Source organism: Delphinus delphis, chromosome 4, assembly GCF_949987515.2.
Source record: "Delphinus delphis chromosome 4, mDelDel1.2, whole genome shotgun sequence".
NCBI classification, from domain to species: domain Eukaryota; kingdom Metazoa; phylum Chordata; class Mammalia; order Artiodactyla; family Delphinidae; genus Delphinus; species Delphinus delphis.
In genome coordinates this window covers 74,340,366-74,366,566 of record NC_082686.1, presented here as the reverse complement: position 1 = coordinate 74,366,566, position 26,201 = coordinate 74,340,366, and the positions used below count along the sequence as shown (strand labels likewise).

Genomic DNA, 26,201 nt, shown 5'->3' with positions numbered 1-26,201 from the left:
GGCGGCGGCGGTGGCGGCCGGCCGGGGCAGTGCGCGTCGCCCGCCCTGCGCGGCAAATCCCCCAGGGAGGCCGCCGCCAGAGCCCTGGCGCTCCCGGCCCGGCGCCCGCCACGTGGCACCCGGCGGCGGCAGCGGCGGCTCCTCCCGGCGCGCGGCCCGGCCAACCGGCAGCACGCAGCCGCCCGCGCCGCCCGCCTCCTCCCGGCCGCCCGCCGGCGGCCTCCCGGGCGCAGCGAGGGGGAGCTGCCCGGCCGCCCTGGACCCGGGGAAAGGGCGGGCGGCGCGAAGCCGCTTTAACCGTAGCCGCCGAGCGGAGGCAGGAGGCTGACCCGGCCGCTTCCTAAGTGCGGTCAGGCATCTCGTGACCGCGGCGGGCGCCGGAGGCCCCGCGGTGGGAGGGAGGGCCGAGGCTGGGAGCAAACAAGAAGGCCCCCACCCCTCCCCCGGGCTGTTGCTAGTGAGGCTTTCGGCAGAGTTAAAACCTCAAGCCCGAAATCAGGGGTGGAGTGGGGGGTTGGAATAATTCCCCACTCTCCACCCCAGGGCGTGCGCTCCCCGCCCGGAAGGACTGACCTTGGCCCGGCGGAGTTGGGGGGGGGGTGGGGGGGTGGTAAGCTCCGGGGCTCGGCTCCCGCCGCCCCCTCGGATTCCTGGCCCGGCGGGGGCCAGAGGAGGGGGGCCCGGACACACACACACACCACACGCGGGGAGACAGACACACACACACACACACACCCCACACGCAGCGCGCGCCAATGAGCCCCGGCCAAGGCGCAGGGGGCGGGGTTTTCCCAGGCTCTAGCACAGCAGCTGCTATTTACCTTCTTGGCTTCTCCCGGGGACCAGGAACCAGCCCCCGCGCTCCGCCGCCCGCCGCCGCCCCCCGCCTCCCTGCCCCCGGGGCGCGCGCACACACACTCACACACGCACGCACACACACATCCTCCCGGCCGGGCCGCAGCCGCGGCGGCAATAAAACATCCTGGCACGTGCTTCGGCTCCTGGCGCGCCCTTGCCGGCCGGCTGATGTCAAACTGCAGCTCGGCTGGTGTAGCTCTTAAAGGGCCCGCGCGCGCCGGGTGCCGAGGCTGCCCCGGCCGCCCGCGGGGCGAGAAGGAGGGAGAGGCTGCCGCTCCGCTCGCCACCTCAACATGCGGCAGAATCGAGAGCCGGCGGGTGGAAAGGGAAAGGGTGGCGAGGACGCGCGCGCGTCCCTGAGGCATTGCCATCAAAGCCCCCCTTGTTCATCTTTCATTTGAAATTCCATTTCCTTTCTGCTCAGTTGGAAATTATTCTGATTGTTTCCTGGGGAAACGCGGGGTCCAAAGCCCCAACTCTAGAAGAGAAATGAGGGCCGGGCCGGGGTGGGCGTGTGTCGGGGGGAGGGCGGGGATCAAAAACCACCTTGCTCTGAAAAACCTGCAAATGTAAGATGGAGGCACTTTTTCTGCATGCAAGAAGGAATTTTTTTGGTCCGTTTTCTGCATGGTCGACTTTCACCCCTCTCCTGCCCCGAATGTGCGGAGTCTGAGCGGGAAATCACTTGGATGTTTCCGTAACTTACACCCTTACACAATTCCCCCCTTTTAACCACTGCAATTATAACCTTTTATCCTTGCCCTTCTAAACCTTTTTAAAAATATATTTCAAATGAACTTCTTATTAGCGTCAAAGTAGCTCTGTTACACATGAACGGAAGTAAGGAGCAAAGACCCTAGCCCCAAAAGAAATAAACTAGACTAGAGCAAACCCAATGTGGAAAAATCCTCTCTAAAGCAAAGCCCAGCAGGGAGAGTAGCAAAGGGTTAAAATCCTTTTGATTGACGTTGTAGCCTCTGGTGCCCCGGGCTCAGGCGCGCGCCATTGGCCGCCAGGCCTTGTGCCTGGCGGCCAATGGGGGGGCGCGGTCCACGAGCGGTGCCGCGTGTCTCCTCCTCCCATTGGCTAAAAGTTACTGTGGGAAAGAAAGTTTGGGAAGTTTCACACGAGCCGTTCGCGTGCAGTCCCAGATATATATAGAGGCCGCCAGGGCCTGGGGATCACACAGGATCCGGAGCTGGTGCTGATAACAGCGGAATCCCCCGTCTACCTCTCTCCTTGGTCCTGGAATTGCGCTACCGATCACCAAGTAGCCATAAGATATTGTAATAAACGCTCAGCACTTGCTCAGTAGTTTTGCGAAAGTCTCAAGTAGAAGGGACATAAACAAAACAATTTTTTTTGTGTGTGTGAAGAACTCCAAAAATAAAATTCTCTAGGGATTTAAAAAAAAAAAAGAAAAGAAAATGCCAGCTGATATAATGGAGAAAAATTCCTCGTCCCCGGTGGCTGCTACCCCAGCCAGTGTCAACACGACACCGGATAAACCAAAGACAGCATCTGAGCACAGAAAGGTAAGGGCAGTACCTGCATCTCTTGCAGCCCCAAGAGATTAAGACGGGGTTGGGGGCTCCTTTCTCCCTTAAAATCGAGGGGTGAAATGGCAGGTCCCATGGGAACTCAGCGCTCTTTTTTTTTTCTTTACAGTCATCAAAGCCTATCATGGAGAAAAGACGAAGAGCAAGAATAAATGAAAGTCTGAGCCAGCTGAAAACACTGATTTTGGATGCTCTTAAGAAAGATGTAAGTGGGTAATTCTGCTTTTTTTTAAAATAAAAAAACAAAATACTATTTCTCAGGTACTAAGAGTGAAACCCCCTTGCCAGCGGGATCTTCTCCGCCTGCACTGCATTCTCTGAGGCGGGAGGGCTGAGCCCCTTTAGCCGGGGTTTAGGGATGTCGCCACCACGGCCGGGGGTGGGAGGGACCCCCAGCACTCCGAGGCCGCTGGCAGGGCTCTCACTTTCCTCCCTTGCCTCTTCGGTGCAGAGCTCACGGCATTCTAAGCTGGAGAAGGCAGACATTCTGGAAATGACAGTGAAGCACCTCCGGAACCTGCAGCGGGCGCAGATGACGGGTGAGGGCGGCTCGCCGCGTCCCCTTCTGCGGGCGTCCCTCTCTCCCCGCGGTGATTTCTTCCAGACTTCCGCCCGTGGTTGTGAGAGGCATTCAGCTACATTTTACTGCCTTGGCTCACTCTTGCGTTCCCACGGTCTGGGGCTTATTTATAGCCACAACTCCAAGTTGTTACTGTTCCGGAAAGGGAGGGAGAGAGGTTGTAGCAGCAAGGGCTGCGGGCGGCTTGGCAGTGGGGGAAGCGGGTGGGAGCGAAAGGACTTAGAACCGTGGCGGTTTTTAAGCTGCGTGGAGCCTGGGGTCATCTGGTTTAACACTCCCTCCTCCCCCACTACAGAACGGGAAATACGGCTCGGATGGTGGAGAAGGGGGGGAGGGCATTATCCAAGGTCACATCGCGAGAGGGTGGGGAGGAGGCAAATCTGAGGCTTGAGATCGGTTTAAATGGAGCGACAGGGAACGGAGAGGGAGCGTCTCGGGTTCGGTCGCCAAGCTAGTGTGGAGAGGCGGATGGTTTTTCTAAACCCAGCCCGGTAGCCAAGAGGCAGTGCCGCGGGCGGGTGGTCAGGGAGGCGCGCGGCGGGGACCTCCCAGGGCGGAGGCGGCGGCTTCGGGGCCAGGGCTGTTCGGTGACCCGTCTGTCTCCTTCTGGCCCGCAGCCGCGCTAAGCACAGACCCGAGCGTGCTGGGGAAGTACCGCGCCGGCTTCAGCGAGTGCATGAACGAGGTGACCCGCTTCCTGTCCACGTGTGAGGGCGTTAACACCGAGGTGCGCACCCGGCTCCTCGGCCACCTGGCCAACTGCATGACCCAGATCAACGCCATGACCTACCCTGGGCAGCCGCACCCCGCCTTACAGGCGCCGCCGCCACCCCCTCCGGGACCTGGAGGCCCGCAGCACGCGCCGTTCGCGCCGCCTCCGCCGCTCGTGCCCATCCCCGGGGGTGCGGCGCCCCCTCCCGGCGGCGCGCCCTGCAAGCTGGGCAGCCCGGCTGGAGAGGCGGCTAAGGTGTTCGGCGGCTTCCAGGTGGTGCCGGCTCCCGACGGCCAGTTTGCCTTCCTCATCCCCAACGGGGCCTTCGCTCACAGCGGCCCGGTCATCCCAGTCTACACCAGCAACAGCGGGACCTCCGTGGGCCCCAACGCGGTGTCGCCTTCCAGCGGCCCCTCGCTCACGGCGGACTCCATGTGGAGGCCGTGGCGGAACTGAGGGGCTCAGGCCACCCCTCCCCCTAAATTCCCCAACCCACCTCCCTTCCCTCGGGACACTAAACAGGAACTTGGAGGCTGGGAAAGAAGGGAGGACTTTTGTGATTAAGTGGTTACTTTGGTTTTTTTTTAATTTCTAAAGTTACTTTTTTGTAGAGAGCTGTATTAAGTGACTGACCATGCACTATATTTGTATATATTTTATATGTTCATATTGGATTGCGCCTTTGTATTATAAAAGTTCAGATGACATTTCGTTTTTTACACGAGATTTCTTTTTTATGTGATGCCAAAGATGTTTGAAAATGCTCTTAAAATATCTTCCTTTTGGGAAGTTTATTTGAGAAAATATAATAAAAGAAAAAAAAGAGTGAATGCTCTTATGTCTTAGAACTGATTATTTCAGAATATGTAAAAAAGGCCTCAGCAGAATTTGAATTACGTGTAATCTGAGAATTCAGGAATTGGCTCTTTTGTTATTAAAAGAACATTTTAAAAAATCTGTCCAACCTTCTACCAACCCTCCTTGAACTAAATTCCATTTAATTTGTGAGAACCCATCTGATATGGCTTCCCTGATCAATTTGTGGTCAATCTCTTAAAGGATTTCAAAAACTTTTCTAGTTGCAATTGGGTAGTTCATTCAGTCCTGGCACTCATGCTGGCTCCTTCTGAGGAGGGTGGAACAGGGCTGAATTCATGAAGTTCATCAGTCCCGTACTATTGCCCACTGCACATTTACGGGTGGCTCCTGCACCACTACTGCCCTGGGGCAGCTCACCAACATCCAAGTAAAAACAGTCTTCATAGCTGCAGCCTCCAGCCTTCAAGTGTCGGAGTCTTCCTTTAATTAGTCAGTCTTTAGGTGCAGCTAGACATTTTCTGTACCAGCATCTAAAAGTTTGAAATGCCTCTCTGCACCCTCTTCAAGCAAGCTGAGAAGGTCAACAGATTCCTTCTGCCAAGGAACAGCTAGTTAGACTCCCAAGTGGAGCCCGAGTCCAGATGATTAACACCAGACATATGTTTTTGATAAGTTTCTGCGCTTGGCTCTAATAGAGAAAGCCTGTGGGGGCCTTGCTGGCAAGCACGCAGGCCATCTTCCCCTTTTAATACAAACAGCAAGCGACCCCTTTGCTTGGTCATGCCCCATTTCCAGGCAAGATGTGGGCTCCAGATAGAAGCAAAAGGGTTGTCTCCGGTTTCAGCTCACATAACCCTCCTTAACAAGTCCTAACTCAAAGCGGACAGCTTTAAACTGTGCCAGGATCTGCAGGGAATTTCTTCCAAATCCCATCACAAAGGCTTGTCAGATTTTGTCAGATTTGGCCAGGTGTTTGACTGCATCCAGGTGTTGGGGAAATGAAAACCACGAGCCCTGCGAGACCAGACACATCAGCGGCGCTGTGGGTCTGGCGGACGCGCCTTCCTCCCCCACCGACGGCCAGTCGTCCTCCCTGCCCGGCCCCTCCCGCCAGCCTCCTCTCACCCCCCTTCTTTTGGAAGGGCTTCTGGGAGGAGAAGGATGAGGCGGGAGAGATCAATCTTTGAAGCCTTCCTAACAAAGATAAAGCCAACGATTTTCTGTCTTGTTTCAAAAGCTTTACCTCTCCCCCACCTAGCTGGCCTTTTCCACAGGCCAGTGTGGAGAGCCGCTCTATCACAGGAATGATCTAGCAGACAGCAGTCAGTTTTCTCAAATACCTTCCACCCAGTTTCAGACCTAGAGTGAGACGTTTAAAAGATACTTTAAAAATTTTGGCTCCTACTTGCATTATTTTGTGTCTGGGAAAGGTGTCCAACACACCTTCCCCCCAGGGAAATACACACACATATACACACACAGTCTTTTTTATCATATCATTTTTCTGCCGTTTCTGCCTTGTTTAAACACAAACATAATAACAATTGCTCTTTTAAGACACCCATTCCAAGCTCAAATGCTTCACTTGGTAAATCTGTCCTCTGGCTCCGCTGGAAATGTCCCAGCAGAAATAATGGAGACAACAGGGTCTCATTTTTATAGAAGTACATTTATGTTCTTAAAAATTGACACACACACACAGTGAGATCACTAAATCAACTCAAAACTAAATCTCGTTGTCTTTTCCTGCGCTGAAGGGGAACAACTGAAAAAAATGGATTTTAATTAATATCATCAAAAGCACACAGATATGGGGGGAGTGATTAAGGAAAAGAAGTAAACATTTGTTCGTTTGAAAATAATTAGTAGTTTGAAAATGGTCTTTTTTTTTTTCCTGAATTTGGGTTTAAACTAGTAGATGAGGCATTTCTGTACAATACAGAAAGAAAGGGGAGACCCTAGGCCCCAATGGGGATTTTCAGGCTCTTGTGTCAGCTCTGCCACCAAACTCACTGTGTCACTTTGGATGAGTCATTTCCCTTCTCTGGAACATTTCCAAGTCCGTAAAATGAGAGGGTTTCTGTCTAAGGCCCTGTGCCCTCCTGCACCCAGGCTCTTTCTGGAGTAATTAGCTGGGGGAGAGGAGAAGCTTCAATCTGGCCCCCACCCGATCCTTCGGGCCTGAACTAATTGCACAGCCTCGGGTCGCACCCAGCAGCCCCTCTCCCCCGCCCCCGGGCGGTGACGATGTCTCCTGGAGATCAGGCGCGGCTCCCAGCTCCACGTCCGGATGCTGGCCGCCGGCCTCGCTGCCGCGTGCATTAGCCTCTCAATGGAGACCCTCGGGGCTCCGGCCCCCCGCCGTCCCCGGCAGCATCCGGAGCGGAAAAGGCGCTGAACTAGAAGGGGGCTCTCCTGGGTCTAGACGGGCGCCTTCTCTAAGCGGTGAATTGCCGCGGCTGGGAGGCGCGCCCCATTGCACCCCACGTGTTGCTGGAGTGGGGACCCAGGGGTTAAGCTGGACCCCCTCATCGTCACCGCCGTCCCGGGAAACCTGTCATTAAAGTCAATTAACTTTTCCCACACCCCTTGGCCGGTAACAACCCGCTGCTAGCTTCCTCCCCGGCTCCTAAGTGCAACCAGATGGGCGGCCGAGCTGCCCCCGCCGCGCGCCCGCCGGGGCCGCCAGGGGTTCCAGGGAGGCCGCCAGGGCCCGCGGCCCGGGCGGGGAGCAGGTCGGGGCGGCCACGCCGGGCCAGCCCCGGCGGCCCTGCAGCCAAGGTGGTTTGCTTAGCAGGCCCGGCTGCTTTCTGGCAGGAAATGAATAGCTCCCAGATGAGCTCAGGCAACCTGAGAGGTCGTGAGAACGGCGCGAACCCCCGCCTGTGCAGCCGGCAGCCTGCCAGGCCGCGGGGGGAGCGGGCGGCGGCGGCGGCGGCGGGAGGCCGGGAGGCCCGGCAGGCGGGCGGGCGGCGGCGGGGGGAGAGGGAGGAGGGAGCCGCTGACACACGAGCCCGCGCCCGCTCCCGCTGACAGGCAGGCAGCCGCCCGCGCCCGGCCGCCTCCCCCGCTTCCCCGCCCGGGGCCCCAGCGCCTCCCAAGCAGCAGGCCCTTAGCCGCAGAAACGCGGCCGCCCGGCCCGCCGGGCCCGGGGGTGGGGCCGCCTGCCAGTGTTTTTCCAGTTCCCCCGGTAGCTCCGGGCCGCATTTAGAAGCCGGGAAACTGGGCCGAGGCCAGTGTCAGGGCAGCACAGGCCCTCGCGGCCGCCGGAGCCCTGCCAAGCGGCAGGCCAGGCCTTGGGCGGGGGCGGGGGGGGGGATGGAGGCGGGGGGGCGGAGGATGGAGGGGGGGCGGAGGATGGAGGGGGGGCGGAGGATGGAGGCGGCTCGGGGAGCGGTCGGGCAAGGGCGGCTCAGCGCACACCGTCGTCCCAAAAAAGACAGAGCCAACAGACGGCAACTCGCGACTCCGTAAAAAAGGAATCTCATCTTCGAAAACCCATTACCTACTAAGTGCCCAGTAAGCCCCCTGCAAGCGCTAAAAAGATAACACTAAGTGCCACCCAGCCCCTGCCCTCCCAGAGCTCTCAGTTTAGCTGGGGAGACAGACAAACAGCCAAGTGACTCACCCCCGACCTGATGTGGGACGTGCCAGAAAAGAAGTTTCAACAAAGGGCACCTAAGAACAGAGAGATTGATTTCTGATTTGAGAGGAAACCAGGTAAGGTCTTCAGAGAGTTGGCACCTGAAGCGGAGAGGTGACAGATGCGTTCCACAGGAAGAGATGGGAATGGAACTGTGAGGGAAAACGCAGAGAGAGGTAAATATGTAAGTCCAGTTTGGGGGAATTTCAGGAAGTTTGCCATGGTGGTACTGAAATTTTCAAATATGTGAATTGGCTCAGAGGTCAAAAACATAGAGCCAACCAAGGTTGTCTGCTTCAGTCCTTGGACTGCAGAATAGCCCAGAGGTTAAAAGCACATGATCTGGCTTCAGGTTGTTTAGGTTGTAAGTGCAGGCAAATTACTTATCTTCTCTGTGCTTCCTTTGTACTGTACGTGTCATTTGTACCTCACAGGGTGGTACGGCATAGGGTTGTGAAGATGAAATGCATAAATGCAGGCAAAGCATTTAGCTTGGCATGTAAGCCCCCAGTGCATGTCAGCTATTAATGATTCCTAAGCCACAGTGAGGGATGTTCACCAAACGGGAAAGCCAGCCCTGGCCTTTGCCCGGTGATTTCAGGAGCTGCTTGTAATTGCACCGGGCCCCATGTGAGAGCACCACTGCCTCTTCCCTAGGTTCTGAATTTCATGTATGCATTCAATAATTATTGAACCAGGTACCATGGAAATAAAGGGAAAAGAAAGGCATGATCTCTGTAGCTATAAAGCTCACAGTCTAGTAGGCCCAACAGACTAGTTTAAAAACAAAAATGAATTACTCTATGTTAAGTGTCATAAAAGAGGAGTAGTGTACACTGGTGGTACAAAAAGATGGTGACACATTGTAACAGGTAACTTTTGCGGCCTCCAAATCATGATTAATTTTTGTATAAATTTTTGTGACCATAGAAAGTGCTGGTATAGTAAATAACTAGTCAAATTCTACCTAAGAAAAATTAGTGTCAAATGGTTAATTTTAAGATTAATCGTTTTACAATAGTAATATCTTTTGAATGAGCAGAGTCACCTTGATATGGTCAAGGAATGCACTGGGAGTCAGGGAATCCTGGTTCCAAACTGGCCACTGCCTGTGAGATGCTAAGCAAATCCTCTTAAGTCTCTGGTCTTCAGTTTCCTCACTGACAAGGTGAGAAGCTTAGACCAGAAGTCTCTGAAGTCCTTCTCAAGTCCACAGTCTGTGATTATCTCCTCAGCATGCTTCCGTGTGCCTCTGCATCTTGACACTTGTGACGGGGCTACAAGAACCCCAAGATTTTGAAACAGACCTGAAGCATGGGCCCTGTACTTCCACTGTTGCAAGGAAATAGGCCACATGTTTTCTTGGAGACCTGCTGTGTTAGTGAGAATCGTGTTCCCTGTGTGACCCATCAAAGGAAGACTACATCTAACAGGATAGATGTATCTAATATCTGCCACTAAGACCCTATCCTTCGCTGTGATATCTTGTTATCTTACTTGGAAAACAGAATAGCAAGAGTTAAAAATGCCATCACTTTCCCTCTTCACCCTAAGCACTTTCTCCCCACCCCCCTTCACTTGCACACTTCTTTTCTGAAAAGAGAATGTGGTGTGTTGATTACCAGACTCTCTCCATTTAGGAAACATATTTCCCCAGCTGGTTAGAGTTTTTCCACTAGTACACTTACTGAAGTAACTAAACTTACTGAATTAGTCTGGTTAAACAAGAAGAAATTAGTGAAGTCAGTCTGAATTAGTGAAAAATCTGAATTTTAAATATCCAATAGGAGGAAGAACAGCAAACTTGGCAAATACTTGTAGTGAGTCTGAATTCATAGTTTACAGAAAGACTTGCTTTCATAAAACTAATGCACTAAAGTCATTTAAAGACTGTATTCTCTTAAGCAGGTTAAACATAGCTCTTCAGTATTATTTATACTATAAATCTCTATAGTAAGAATAAGAACAGCCATGATTTGCAGCTCAAGTAAATAATTGAAGTCTAAATTAATAATAAGGCTTGGGCTTCCCTGGTGGCGCAGTGGTTGAGAGTCCGCCTGCCGATGAAGGGGACACAGGTTCGTGCCCCAGTCCGGGAAGATCCCACATGCCACGGAGTGGCTGGGCCCGTGAGCCATGGCCGCTGAGCCTGCGCGTCCAGAGCCTGTGCTCCGCAACGAGAGAGGCCACAACAGTGAGAGGCCCGTGAACCGCAAAAAAAATTTAAAAAAATAAGGCTTTACTGCAGCTATTCTTTCTATGTCTGGATATGTTTCCAATTGTAATTTGCCTTTAGTGAAGCAGGGATCGATGAATCTTCTCTTTTTTTTTTAGAATTGCAAGTATCAATGATAGCGATGTTATTTAAGGAACATTCTTTGTAGTTTACTATTTTGTTATTCACAAATGTGATCTGTTTTCATGTTAAACTAATTCTGCTAGTTTAGTCATCAATATGAGACATGAAATTTATAAATCCAGTTGAGAAAACCTCCAGCCTAGAGAAAAATTACTTCAGTTGACAAACACCACCACCCTAACCTTGATGTTTTCTGTGACGTAGTTTCTCTTCTATCAGCTTTTCCCCTAAGCCATAAATTTGTCCCTAAGGCATCAGAATGTAAAACAGGGATATTATTCCTTAAGGGGGCCAGGAGAGGGTAAAGGCCACGTCAAATCAGTTTCAGAAGCAAGTACCATATATGACGTTTAGGAGTAAAAGTAAGTAAAAGTACTCGAGGCAGTTCTTCATTTTAGTGAATACCCAATAGATATCTGGGGTCAGGGATGAGATACAAACCATAAAGGAAGGCTTCCTTTACCCCAGATTTGTGAAGAACAAATACTCTTTTTTTTTTTTTTTTTTTGCGGTACGCGGGCCTCTCACTGTTGTGGCCTCTCCCGTGCGGAGCACAGGCTCCGGACGCGCAGGCTCAGCGGCCATGGCTCACGGGCCCAGCCGCTCCGCGGCATGTGGGACCTTCCCGGACCGGGACACAAACCCATATCCCCTGCATCGGCAGGCGGACTCTCAACCACTGCGCCACCAGGGAAGCCCAAGAACAAATACTCTTGAACATAAGTTATTCTTTCCTGTGTCTGTTCCGTAATTAGGACCCATAAGATTATTTTTATACGAATAGAATCTTGAAGGATCAAACAGATATTTCCCTTAAAACTCTGTATAACAAAGTAATTGTGGAATTGCCCATTAATACCTTACAGAGGAGAGAAAGCCTCTAAAAAACTCTGAAACCAAAGACTCGTTTGGATTATTTTTGTTTTCTTATTTTGGATTTGGGGGAAGGGCACGATGGGAAAGGAGCATAATGTATGATCATCTAGAGAACTTGGAAACCACTGTGATCTCCTTGAGGTTTCATTTTAAGTGCAAACCAGGGAGTATCCATCCAAAGAAGAGACATTTTGAAACAGTTTAATGCTGGGAGCAGTTCATAAAGGATAACTTAAAATGTCATTCTTGCCTCAAATATTCGCACAGCTCCTATACAAAGACCTGAGGCTATAGTCATACTTACATGCATGTGATAGTTTAAAAATAGAAGTTGGATTTCAAACAATTGATCATCTTGAGACATAGCAACTGGTTTCTCACCTATGTGGGGTTGAATTCAACTTATTATTATTTTTTAAATAAATTTATTTATTTTTGGCTGTGTTGGGTCTTCATTGCTGCGTGCGGGCTTTAGTTGCTGCGAGCGGTGTGCGGGCTTCTCTTTGCGGTGGCTTCTCTTGTTGTGGAGCACGGCTCTAGGTGCACGGGCTTCAGTAGTTGTGGCACGTGGGCTCAGTAGTTGCGGCGCGCGGGCTCTAGAGCGCAGGCTCAGCAGCTGTGGCTCACCGTCTTAGTTGCTCCGGGGCATGTGGGATCTTCCCTGACCAGGGCTTGAACCCGTGTCCCATGCATTGGCAGGGGGGTTCTTAACCACTTCGCCACCAGGGAAGCTCCTCAACTTAACTTTTTAAAAGCCAAGTTTTCATGTTCAGCGTACAGCCTCCAGCCACGGGTTCAGATCTTGCTCTGTGCTGCCCCTCATCTGATGGAGTCCCTCCTCAGCCTTTCCACTGTTCTCTCTGGAAACTTGTTCTCTTAAATAAATGCCCCTCTACCTGCAGCCTCGGTATGAACACCCCCGCCCCCCTGCACTGCCTGGTTCTGCTTTTCTTTTGAGCCTACTGGCTGGGTGACACATCATTTTGCCCACTCCACGTGTGAGTAGGGTAGGAAGCAGGGTAGGGGAATGAGGGGTGCGGGTCCCAGGGCTGCAGAGTGAGGACCTATTCCCAGTGCCATTCCCGCCCCCCCAAACACCCTTGCCCAGACAGGGCTTTTCCTTCCACTGGGAAAAGTGTGGTGTCATCCAACTCTCCCGCTCCTTGGTTGTCAGGTCCTGGTCAGCTCTCCTTCTGACTGGTCCCGCCTCCTCCCCTTAAGCTTATCTCCACCTGGCTCCATCCTTCCCTTCTTTCTCAGGGACTGCACTCTGGATGCCTTTCCCCTTTATCAGGGACGTGGCCCACAAAACACCTGAACACCTTATTCCTGAATTTGCAACCTCCTTTACATTTTTTACTTTTTCCTCAGCATATAAATACATTTATTTTTCCACCGTCTTTCAGAGCCAGCTTCTGCCACCCTGCACTCCTCTTTCCACCCGTGACTGCCCTCCTCCCTTCTCACCAAGGACCCTAGACTCTAGTTCTAGCTCGTAGCCTCCCCTGCCTCACTTCTCTCTCACTGTTACCCCTGCAGCCAGGCTTCTGAATGCCCCTCCCTCTCTGAACAAATCAGATGGTCCCTCTTTTGTTCTTTCCTCTGTCGACATTTGTGAGGTTCTGACCATGTGCAGACTCCATCCTGGACATTCTCTCCTTCCTTAGCCCCCCTGACGCCTCTTTTTCTTGACTTCCTCCAACCTCTCTGGTGACTTCTCAACATCTATCATGGGATTTTTTCCCCACGACCTACGCATTAAGGTTGCTGTCCCTGAAAAGTCTATCTGTGTCCTTTTCCTTTTGTCACTCGTCACCCACCACAGTGACTGGCGTCTGCATGAAGACCACCACCAAATCTGGTATCTTCAATCCCAAATTCTGTTCTGAGCTCCAGACCGTGGACCTAGCCACCCACGGGCCATCTCCACCTGAAAGTTAGTAGGTCCCCAACTCTGCGAGGTGTCCTACCCCTGTCTTCCCAGGCTTAATACGTCTTCCTCAACCCCATCACCGATCTCCTCCCTGCCTCCCACAAGACACCAGGAACCATCAGGCTTCCCTGTTGTTTGAATCTCAGCGCCCTTTGTCATTGCCTTTGTGCAGGAGCTTCGAGGTTTTTGCTTTCACCTCCTTCAGTCTTGCCTTCCTCCAACCCATCCAGCACACTCCAGTCACGTAGCCAAACAACCACGACACCGAGAGAAAACTTCCAAAGGCTTCCTATTGCCTCCACCTCTGGAGAAAGTCGCGTGATTTGCTCCTGACCTACCCTCCTGCCTTATACCCTACAAGAAGTCAGCATCCCGTCCATGATTCCCCTGCACGCAAAGCTGCACCAGTGCCATGAGCCCTCCATCCCTTTACACACACCGTCCCTGCGCCGGAAGCATCACTCTTCTACCTCTCCATCCAGAGACCTCCTACATATGCATCCTTCAAGACTTTGCTCAATTCACCTGCTTCCAGAAACCCATCCTGACCCCTCCCTGTCCCTCTCACCCCCTCCTCGTGCATTCAACACATCACTGATGATACTGGATTATAGTGTCTCTTTATCTCTCTGCCCAACCCAGACTGTGCAAGTTTTGGAGGCAAAAACAACATATTTTTTCTCTACTCACAGCGTGTGGCACAATGCCTGCCATACAGAAATCCTTCAGGAAGCTACACATTACTAGTAGAAGAAGAAGGAGGATATTAATAAAAATAACAACTCACATTTGAATAATACTTTAAGTCTCACAAAATGCTTTCTCAAACACTCTCTCATTTGATACCAAAAGCAATCCATGTAGGTAAGTAGGACTGAAAATGTTATTCTCGTAGCAAATGTGGATAATTTGTCTCAAAGAGAGGAAATGGTTTGGCCAAGGTGGCAGCTAGAGAGTGACAGAAACCTGCTCTCCTCCTGCTTTGCTGCCTTGGATGTGTAACTGAATCTCTTAGGGCACAAGAAGCGCAGGTCCGTTCCATCCTCCTGTCTATCGAGCAGCAGAAGAACTAATGCAATCGAAGCCAAGGTCTTTTTTACACGGAAAGCTTAATGATTCTCAATGGAAAAGAATCAAAAAAAAGAATATAGATATATACATAAATATATATGTATAACCGAATCACTTTGCTGTACACTTGAAACTAACACAATAATGTAAATCAACTATACTGCAATAAAAAAATAAACAAACTGGGCTTCCCTGGTGGCCCAGTGGTTGAGAGCCTGCCTGCCAATGCAGCAGTCACGGGTTCGAACCCTGGTCCGGGAAGATCCCACATGCCGCGGAGCAACTGGGCCCGTGAGCCACAACTACTGAGCCTGTGCGTCTGGAGCCTGTGCTCCGCTGCAAGAGAGGCCGCGACAGTGAGAGACCCGCGCACCGCAATGAAGAGTGGCCCCCGCTTGCCACAACTAGAGAAAGCTCTCGCACAGAAACGAAGACCCAACACAGCCAAAAATAAATAAATATAAAAAATAAACAAACTGGGTGGAACAACAACAAAAAAAAGCTTAATGATTCTCAGCACAAATGAATTGCCAGGAACTTTTCAGAACCAAAAATTATAGAGAGAGAATGGGAAAATAAATCCTAAACTTTAAGAAGTAAGAAAAGTATCCAATTTTTTTTTTTTTTTTTTTGGTACGCGGGCCTCTCACTGTTGCGGCCTCTCCCGTTGTGGAGCACAGGCTCCAGACGCGCAGGCTCAGCGGCCATGGCTCACGGCGCCAGCCACTCCGCGGCATGTGGGATCCTCCCGGACCGGGGCACGAACCCGTGTCCCCTGCATCGGCAGGCGGACTCTCAACCACTGCGCCACCAGGGAAGCCCAAAAAGTATCCAATTTTGAAGATCATATTTGTGTGGCTGGTTTGAGAGTCATTCTTTAATAGGTGAATGAATCGCACCATGACCCAGAGAAACCAGTGGGTAAAAGCACCTAAGGGTGTAACAGGGGGTTCCGAAGCACCAGACCTGGGGGGGGGCCGCACCAGAACAGCTGCTCATACAGGGCGGCTATCTGCAACAAGGTCAATACAGTCTCTGTAAGCAAAATGTCCCAGAGCCACGAAGCAGTTTCTGAATTTCCAGATATAGTTTGTTTGGGCTTTTCTTTCCTGTCTGTGACTGCTGGTGTTTGCATCCAGGTTTTGTGGTAGATCAAAATGAGCATGTATTACCTGAGGGGTTTCTTTAGAAGAGACAGTTTGTCGAGGTCACCTGCAGCTCAGGATGCGATACCGGAAGCCAGGGGCATACGGCACCAGTGGGTCACCGGCCCACAGAATAGCTCTTCATTGCAGCTGGCTAGTCATTCACCAGGGATTCGTGTAGCCCCTACTTTGTGCCAGGCGCTCTTCCAGGCACCAGAGTTTCTGCAGTGAACAGGACAGGCAGGCCACAGCTCTCAGTGAGCACGTATCCCACTGCGGAGAAGACAGTTAAGAAAAAGAAAAGAAATAAATAAAAGAGAGACCGTCAGCTCATGATAAATACTATGAAGAAACTAAAATCCGGTGCTGTGATAAAAGGGACAGAAGTTTGGCTGGGGGTCTAATTTGGGATGGATGATCAGGGAAGGCCTCACTGAGGAGGTGACTCCTGAAGCCAGGAAGGCCAGTAAAACAAAAAGCCCAACCTGATTTTACAGGTCCGAAAATGTCACCTCTGGCCAGCCAGGGCAAGGTTTGTAAATGGCTGGCCATGGTGCCCTGGGCCACAAAGAGGACCAGTGTCACTTGCTGCTGTTTCATGAATACAGTTACTAAAAACTTCTCCCAGTTTGCAAAGCACTTGAAATATTCGAGATAGAAGCTAATTCAAAGAAAACAGATGCAATTCCTTTGTTTCCTGTGGGAAGAAGTGGGGTGTGTGGCGCGAGCTTTGGTTTTGTATCCATGTGTTCATTCCATAGATAATCCTCTGGGCTTTCACCTTGCACACGGTGGTGGACTGGGAACCCTGGGGATGCAGTGATAAACAGACGTGAAGGCCTTCAGGAGGTCACAGTCTAAAGAGAGCCATGGTGTATGGACCATATTGGAGGAAAAGTGCTGAAAGCCGTCATCCCAACACCCCACCCCGGTCTAGCCAGGAGCCCTTCTCCATGGTTCTGTACTTCTCCATTCATTCATTTGTCGAACATTTATTGTATACCCATTATGTGCCAAGCCTAGAGATACAAAGGAGAATAAGGCAGATGGGGGTCCCTGATTTCTCAGGACTTAAGTCGTAGCCAGGAGGAGAGAGACAATAAAACATTAAACAAAGAAATTAACAAAGTAATTTCTAAACTGATGAAGTCTTCTGAGGAACATAAAATAGGGCATGAGCTAGCATGTTGGTGGGGGAGGGAGGAGTCCTCTGGAGAAAACTGAAGGGTGGGAGGATCCAGCAAGTTAAGATCTCAGGAGAAAACATGACAGGCGGGGCCACGGTGGGGGCAAGTCCAGCAGCAGGAAAGAGCAACGGCGTGCCAGGGGAACAGCAAGGCCAGTGTGCCTGAAACATGCTGACCAAGGGGAGTGGGGCCCTCACTCAGCCTCAGAAAGCCTGGCAGGTCACATGGGGCTTTGATGGTCTCAGTGAGGAATTTGGGTCCGACCCTAAGAGCAATGGGAAACCACTGGAGCCGCGATGCCCCATAGAGATCAAATGTGAGCCACGTGTGCGATTTAAAATGTTCTAGTAGCCACATTTTTGAAAAGTACAAAGAAACATTATTAATTTTAATATTTTATTTAACCCAATATATCCAAAATATTACTTCAACATGTAATCCATGTGCAAAATTATGAATGGGATATTTTACATTCTATTTCGGGGAACTAAGTCTTTGACATAGGTGTCTGTGTGATACTGACAGCAATTCTCAACTCAGACCAGCCACATTTCAAGTGCTCAGTAGACACCTGTGGCCAGTGGCTGCCATCCTGGCCAGAGCAGCATTGGAGGGTCTAATGATAATCGTCTTCCCAGATAGCCAGGCTCAGGGCTATCTTTCATTTCTCCCTTCCCCTCACACCTACCTGCCATCATCATCCACCAGGAGCTTAGATAGTTCCCTCTCAAACCACCACATCTATCCCAACATCTACCCCAGCTCAACTGTCTTCAATATTTTGCACATCAGTTATTGCTACATCCTCAGAATTGGCCTTTTTGCCTTTGCTCTATCTCCACCAATCTCTTGCCGCCGGACTACGATGTTTCTGCTGACACAGCTCCCTCTTCTCCCTTTTCCCCCGCAAGTCTTCCATAGCTCCCACTGCCCTCACATAACACAGTTAAAACCCAGGTCCTACTTGGTCCACTTCATCTCACTTGCACCAGTGCCTTATGCAAGGAATGAAACTCACGTAATTTTATTTCCCAGAATATCCTTAAACACTATGAACAGTTGTAAAACATTGAAAGCTTTCAGGCTTTTGTTTCCATTGATTATTCCCCTTTAATAGTAATTTTTCTCTCTGTACAGAAGTGTTCTCTATTTTTTTCTTATTTGATAGTTTTTATTTTGTGAAGATTTTTTTTCTCTCTTAAAGGCAATTCCCGTGACCTGCAACATTTGGATACGAGTTGCCTACGTATTGCTTGATTTCTTGGTAGTTCTCATCCCACAAGCCAACTGCTAGCAAACGTGATACATGGCAAATATACATCATCAGGATAACGTACATAATCACATGGGATGTGTGTGTATATAAACATTTAAGCGAAAGTAAATTTAATTGTGCTTTGAACCACCTATGACGTCTCTTGAAATTGCAAGAAACTCTATGAGCTATAACAAGTCCAGGCTGGGAATCTCTAAAATCTTCCTTGACTTTGGTTTTGACCTTGTAAGAACAACTGAGCTGCCATCTTTGAAGTACGGTTGAAGGCTATTCCTCGTGTTTTTCTTTTTCCCCTTGGTTGAAACATTTAAGTAGCTGAATATGTAATTTTTGCAGACCCCACCCAAAAGAACCATCAAAGTCAAGATTCACATGATGCCCACATGTCCACACAACTGCTCTTGACTATGGATGTGAGATATTAACTCCAGAAATAGGCTGGATGTGAATTGAGTCATAAATTGCTATTGAAGGAAGTTTGCGCTTACATCCCTGGAAAGTAATATTAAAAGGCCAGGGTTTCACAAGCCTGCTGCAGCTGGAGTCCCCTAAATCTTGTCTATCAACTTGATTTGGCTTGATTCTAATTTGGTTTGAGAGCCTACTTCTGTTCTTTGCATGTATTTGAGTATAAATGAAGGTCTAATAGTACTTTTTGCTTGTCTAACAGGCACGTAATGTCACTTCTCCTTGCCAGACCATGGGGTCCAGGGCTTTTCTAAGAAAATCCACCAGCAAAGCTCGTACAACGTGTGGCTCCCCAGGCTGCCTCGAGTTCTGGTCTCCAGTTTTCGTATTTCCTCCCAGCATTAAACTCTTACTCAGCACCTACTCTGTGCGCGCACCGTGTCACTGTGGAGAGACAGATGAATGAGACACTAGTCTCTCCATCTCTGGAGGATTGAGGTATAAATAAAATATTTTCCAAAGGGGGGGCCCTAAGGTGATTCAAACAAAATGAGAGCTTCTTTTTTGAAAGGCTGGCATGCCAGCCAGTTTGGAAGTTGAGAGCAGAGGGAGAAGTGAAGAGGTTAGAAGTCCCAGGGCTGGGTGTGGTTTCCAGAGGGAGGGCAGAGAAAGGCCAGGTCTGACCGGTTTCATGTGCTAATGAGTCAGAGCCATCGATCAATTCTTGTCCAGGAAAGGTGCCTCTTGAAATCCCCTGGAGGGGGCCGGGTGGAGCCAGAGCCTGACCTGGAGGCCTCGGCAATGTCACTTGCCCTCATTTAACTCCAGTTTCTTTATCTGTAAAATGGGAACATTGGATCATATGGTCCCAGGAGTCCTCCCAGTAGGCCTGCCCCCCTGGATGAGGGTCGATACATGTGGACAGTGTGGACTGTGGGCGTATTTATGCCAGATGTTGCAGTTAGATGGCTGTGTTCCATGAGTTGCAAGTCTACATTATCTGCCCCCAGACACAGAGCCCCTTTCAATTGCTCTTTTCTCCACCCTCGTTCCGGATCTCTGCCCCCTCCTATTTCTGCCTCGTTTGTTTCCCTCTACCCCGCTCTGTTTGGTTCATGTTTCATTCAATCATTCAACAGCTACGTTTAGCACCTTACCATGTAGTGGGCACTACATCAGGTACCCCTCTCTCTCCCAGCCCCACTCTGGGGTGAACTTCCAAGTGGAAAGGGAAGAAGAGACGGCAGGGAGACTGGGCTGTCCTGCACGGTCAGGCTGGTCCCAGGAACCTGATGTTGGGCTCCCGAGCTCCAGGGAGGGCCCTGCCACCCTGTGCGTGGGTCACGCGGCAGCAGCCATCCGTTTCCTGGATTCTCGCCAGATTCCCTGGAGGGTGAGGGGAGTTCCTGTTAACCGGGTCCTACTACACTTTGAAAGGCTCAGCCTTTCGAAATGAAACGGCCACTCCCTCCTCCTGCCCCACTCCTCCCTCTCCAGTGCTTCTCCCTCTCGCGTTACAACCGTTTCAGGCCCTTTGGCCTCCTTATGCTTGAGGATACTTGGGGTTTGTTGATGGGCCCAGAGAGGAGGCAAGTGACCCCAAGAAGTGGAGGGGCGAGTGTGGGCGTGACAAGCCTCAAGGAGAGGGCACTGGCCCCCCAGCAGAAGGTTAAAGCTGAGTGAGGAAGTTGTGCTGGGGGAGGGACATCCGATGGAGTGAGGACCCTGGTGAGGCCTGACGGTAGCTGAGTAACTAGGTTTCGGGGTTCAGGTTACCTGACAGCAGCTGGCATTTCTCTGCCACCTCCAAGTCACCTGCTCTCCCCTCCCTGTGGCTTCTATTTCTTTGAGCTGGGAGGGGCTGTTCTGGAATCTAGTTGAGACTCAGAGCTGGAGGACACCTACCTCAAGGGCACCAGGGCGAGCCCCTCTCCCCGCTCCATGGACAAAGGGGCGGGCCTAGGTCCCACCCCACCCGGAGACTGACATCTCCGTGAGGGGCGCCATCACCTTCCCTTCTGTCCTGTGGGAGTCCCATCTCATTTTTCTTGCTCCTGAAGAGTGTTCCCGCATGTAAGTAAGGAGGTGGTGAAGGCCGGAAGGGGGAGTGTTGAACCAGGGACCCAGGGCTGCCCAGAGTTGCTGCAACTTCCGAATGAGAGAAGAAAATAAAATCTCTGAGTTGGGGTGAGGAGGGCTGTTTCAGAAAGAAATGAATGGCAATGAGAGTGGGAGGGTGGGTGTGGAGCGGGAGAGGGAGAGGGAGTGAGAATGAGAGTGATTCACGGTATTCTGAGAGCAAAACGTTAGCCTCTGGTCCCTTGCCACAGCCTGAGAATCTCTGCATCTCAATCTCTCTCACTTTCCTCAGTTCTCCTGCCCCACACCCCTCTCCCTCTCTGTCTTCTTTTGCTTCAGTGGTTTGTGTTATCATTTGCCAAGCTCCTTGGGACCTGGTGTGTACTTCAGCCCAGCTCCAAGTCTTCCCCCGACTCCAGGAATGGTACACGTAAACCACTGAGAAAGGAGCCCTCCACACCAGAAACAGCACACGGGCTTCTGCTCAGCCTCTGTGGCCTTGGACCAGCTCTTGGGATGGGCTCCTGTCTGGAGACAGGCACCCACACAGCCTGCCTCACAGACGCTGGCCCGGCTGGCCTGGGGAGCCTCTACCTCCCAGGGGAACTGGCAGGCCATGCCCACCGCCACCCCTCACCCAGGGCTAAGCCAGGTCCAAGGCACAAGGCTTCTCTCCCTGGGGACCAACCACACAACTCAGTGACCTTGAGAAAGTTAGCTTTGTCTCTACAAACTTCCCTTTCTCTGTTTTAAAATAGATCAGAGACTTAACGCAGCTTAATTCATAAAGAAGTTGCATGGAAAAAGACTGACCTGTCCTGAAGTGTTTTGGCTTCCTGAGAAGAGCCCAAGGTTCCAGGAAACCTCCTTGAACCACGTAGACGCATGTGCGCACAGACACATGCACGGTGCACAGGTCAGCCCCCGTGCTCCCTTCGCACCACACCCATTCCCAGACGGGGTTGGAGTGCGGGGGCCGGGGACGTCGTTTGTGCGCTACTGGATCCTGTGCAAAGTAGTGCTTGGAATAAAGTTAATGCTCAATAAATATGTATTGAATGAATGAGCTTGGCACATACTGCCTGTGTCCCCTCCCTGTGCCAGTCACCATGCCCTCAAGTTGTTCCCAGTCGAGGAGAGAGACAACCATGTAAACAAATACAGCCAACACAGAGTGATAAGGGCCACCAGGACAGAGGAGAATGCAGGGCACGGGAAGGCTCAGAACAGAGAGTTTGGCTCTGCCCTGGGGAGGGGTGGTTGTGCTGGGGAGACAGGGGTGTGGAGGTTCTGAGCATTGCAGGAAAGGTGGGATTTCATCAGTTGGACAAGAGGGGCAGGGGCTGGTGGCAGATATCTTCCAGCAGAGGGAAAACATGTTCAAAAGCACAGAGCCCTGAACCAGCGTGGAAGAGTCATGACACCCACGAATCGTCCCTCCCCGGAGCTGGACCACAGGAGGGAGGCAGGGCACTAGGAGATGAGCAGGGGAGGCTGGAGGCTGGATAGGAGGGCTGGTCATTGTGTCTCAATACTTTCAAGTGATTCCTATACTGAACTTCAACATTCTTCTTGGACCCTTAAAGTGTAATAATCTTACTCATCTCTCTGCTGATAGAGAGACTGTATAAACGTGACGGGTGTACAAAACCTCCACAGTAACTCTGAGACTGCCTGTCTCCCATCAGCGTCTGTATGTTGGAAAGCATTACTTAGGAGGACCGTTTAATTTATCATTCAAACTGGTTCACTTTGGGGAGTGAAAAGGGTCGCTATGAATAACTGCACCAGGGCAACAAGCAAGAACTAGGACCATTCTGGGCAAATCAGGATGTCAGGTCACCCTAGCTAAAGGTCTTAGGCTGTGTTGAAGGGTTTTATAGAGGTAAACAGTGTGATCAGATTCATGTTATTGGAATTGAGTTACCGTCTCACTTTCATTTCTTCACAGAACAGAGGGAGTAAGAGGATAAGGACGGTTCAGATGTTCTCGGAGGCCCTTTCCAGCTTTGGCATTCTATAAATCTGTTTGGTAGGCATTTGAACAGTGAGAAGGGTTGGATAAAACATAACCTCAAGGAAGTTTTGGGGGTGGACTGCAATTCAACCTAAACTGTGAAGAGCCATACCAATATCCTGTGTTTCTAGTTGAAACCCAATGAATGTATCCAAGAAAAACACTCCCAAGGAAACTCCACTCATCCCCCGATCCAGGAAGGGAAAGGCGACGCCCATGAAAACATTCCACTGAAATTAAAGCCCTGCTGCCAATCAACCTCTCCCACAAGTCCTAGCCCTCCCTCCCTTGGGACTCTGGTAGCAAGCAGGTGAGATGTGAGGGAATCTGTATAAGGATGTGAGCATGAAATGCTTCAGTTCGAGCAGTCGGCTCAACTGCCGTAACAACCCTCTCCCTCTAAAAAACCCTGTCTCAGAGGGAAAATCTTCATGGCTCTTCGTTGCCTAGAGAATTAAGCACAAACTCTTCAACTTCCATTTCGAGGTCCTCTACAATATGAAGACAAGCCACTTTCTTCATGCACCTTTTCTTACAATCTAATTGGGCTTTGTGATGGGCACACTTCATATTATTCTCTCCAGGTGCTAACTCAAGTTATCTACACCCTACTTATCAAAATTATATCATTAAATTTCATCTCTTCCATGAAGCTTGTCTTTCCTCCTCCCTCTCTTCTTTTCTTTCAAGTTACTTAAACACTTATCTTTCAAGATACGTATATACTATACTTCTAAATAAAGGTATAATTAATGAGTGCTGGTATCTATCTCTGAATCCTCTTTCCTAAGGAACTGACAACAAGTGCGGTTTAAAGAAGTTTAGATTCGCTTCTGTGTGTCCCACAGTAGGCTATTTATGTCCAGTTTGAAGATGCAAAGGAACTAGAATTAGCCAAAGACTTTTGAAAAAGAACAAAGTTGGAGAATTATAGTATCTGATTTCGAGACTTATTTGAATGCTACAGTAATCAAGACAATATGATATTTGTGTTGCAATGAGCAAATAGGTCAATGGAACAGAGAATCCAGAAGTAGACCCCACATATATAGTCAACTGATTTTTGACAGACAGGCGAAAACAATTTAATGAGGAAATGTTGATCTATTCAACAAATTGTGCTGGAACATTTGGATGAACAACGCAAAAAACAAACAAAAAAAAGACCTTTGATCTATACGTCACATCACATTGAAGAAAGAACCCAAAACAGATCTTAGTCTAAATATAAAACCTGAAACTATAAACTTTCTACAAGAAATATAGGAGAAAATCCTTGTGGCCCAGGGTTAAGCAAAGATCTCTTAGATACAACACAAAAAAGCATAGTACATTGCAAAAAATTAATAAATTAGACTTCACCAAAATTAAGAATGTCTCTTCAAAAGACATTGTTTTGAGAAATTAAAAAAGAAAAACACTGGTGAAAAAGAGAAAAAAGAATTTGGAGAAAATATTTGCAAATCACAGATTTGATAAGAGAACTGTATCCAGGTTATATAAAGAACTTTCAAAACTCAATAATAAGAACAAACAAACCAATTACAAAATGGGTAAAAGAGTTAGATTCTTCATCCAAAAAGAATATGGATGGCAAACAAGCACATGAAAAGATGTACATTCTTAGTCATCAGGGAAATGCTAATTAAAATCACAGTGAGATATGCCTCCATGACACACCCACTACAACCAGTCAAAAACTAAAACGGCTGACTGTATTAGGTGTTGGAAAGGATGTGGAGTAACCAGAACGCACACACCACTGGAGAGAATGTAAAATGGTACAACCACTTTGGAAAACAGGTTTTTAAAAACTTAAACCTATGCCTAACATATGATCCAGCCGTTCCACTTCTAGGTATTTACCAAGAGATAGGAAAGCATATGTCCTTACAAAGACTTATCCATAAATATTCAAGGCAGCTTTATTTGTAACAACCAAAAACTGAAAACAATACAAATGTCTATCGATAGGTGAATGGATAAACAAATTGTAGTATATCCATACAATAGACTACTGCTCAGCAAGAAAATGGGAAAACGTGTTGACCCAGAATAGTTATGCTGAGTGAGAGAAGTCAGAAAAAGAAGAGTACATCCTCTATGATTCCACTTATATAAAATCAAAATGCAAACTAATCTATAGGGACATAGGCAAATCAATAACTGCCTAGAGACTGGGGGAGAGGGACAGAGAGGGTGCTGGAGAGGACAGAGAGGGATCACAAAGGGAGAAGGGGAAGCTTTTGAGGGTGATGGATATATTCACTATCTTGATTGTGGTGATGGTTTCCTGAGTGTACACATGTGTCAGAGCTTACCAAATTGTACACTTTTTTACATACATTTTTTAAGTTGAAGTATAGTTAATTTACAACGTCGTGTTAGTTTCAAGTGTATAGCAAAGTGATTATATGATAGGAAACATATATATATGTTCTTTTTCATATTCTTTTCCATTATAGGTTATTAGAAGATATTAAGTATAGTTCCCTGTGCTATACAGTAGGTCCTTGTTGGTTATCTATTTTATATATAGTAGTGTGTATATGTGAATCCCAAACTCCTAACTTATCCCTCCCCCACCTTCCCCTTTGGTAACCATAAGTTTGTTTTCTATGTCTGTGAGTCTGTTTCTGTTTCATAGATAAGTTCATTTGTGTCACATTTTAGATGCCACATATAAGTGATATCATATGATATTTGTCTTTCTCTGTCTGACTTACTTCACTTAGTGTGATCATCTCTAGGTCCATCCATGTTGCTGCAAATGGCATTATCTCACTCTTTTTTATGTACCACATCTTCTTTATCCATTCATCTGTTGATGGACATTTAAGTTGTTTCCATGTCTTGGCTATTGTAAATAGTACTGATATGAACCAAATTGTACACTTTTAATATGAGTTTATTTTATGTCGAGAATCCCTCAATAAAGCTTAATTTTCAAAAATAGACATACTTCTAAAACCTAGGAGCTCAGAGTCATGGTCTCCCTGAAGAGACACCACTAGAAGAAGAGAAGAGTTTTCGTTTGTCTACTTTGTTTTAACCGCATCGAGTCCAACATCCTCCACAATCTGGCCCAACAAACTTACAATGGACTGCTGTTCCCAAAAGCTTCCATACCAGCTACTGGATCATCTGGGTGGGAGGAGGGGTAAATATCTAAGTCTGATTTCTTGAGACTTGCACCAAATGCTTCTGAACCACAAGTGGACCCCTGGGATAGGATTGAAGGACTGGTCCCCAGGGCCTTAGAACTGAAAGGGGATTTTGGGGTCTTCTGGTCCCACCTCCATCCCATGTGGGAATCCCCTCCACTTTGGAATAACCATCATCTCCCCTCTGACAATATCTTCCAGGATGGAAAACTCCACTATTCGTGAATAGGATGCAAGTAGCTACATTCCAACAGGAAGAAACTGGAGGAGGACAAGAGGAAGTGAGAGAGCTGTCCTCTTGATCCTGAAACGCATCAGGATCCCTATCCTTTCTTTCAATGTGGTTCCTTAGGAATCTTAACTTTGGGAGGAAATCAACATCTTTTCGATAGACAAATACATTTCCGTTGCCCTGTGATGGAAGAGGGATGGGGAGAAAGGGAGATAGATGAATTTGAAAAATGAGACTTGAGTTGCCAACAAATTCTTTTAAAAAGGAAAACAGTTTGCATTTC

General features: G+C 49.3%; 1 protein-coding gene across 1 annotated transcript; it reads left to right on the top strand.

The window, feature by feature from the left end:
• Nucleotides 1-2,033: 2,033 nt before the first annotated feature.
• On the top strand, nucleotides 2,034-4,644 carry HES1 (hes family bHLH transcription factor 1). Its single transcript, XM_060010927.1, has 4 exons — nucleotides 2,034-2,393; nucleotides 2,527-2,622; nucleotides 2,869-2,956; nucleotides 3,615-4,644. The coding sequence occupies exons 1-4, from the start codon at nucleotides 2,286-2,288 to the stop codon at nucleotides 4,163-4,165; spliced, it is 843 nt and encodes a 280-aa protein (XP_059866910.1). The 5' UTR covers nucleotides 2,034-2,285; the 3' UTR covers nucleotides 4,166-4,644.
• Nucleotides 4,645-26,201: the final 21,557 nt, after the last annotated feature.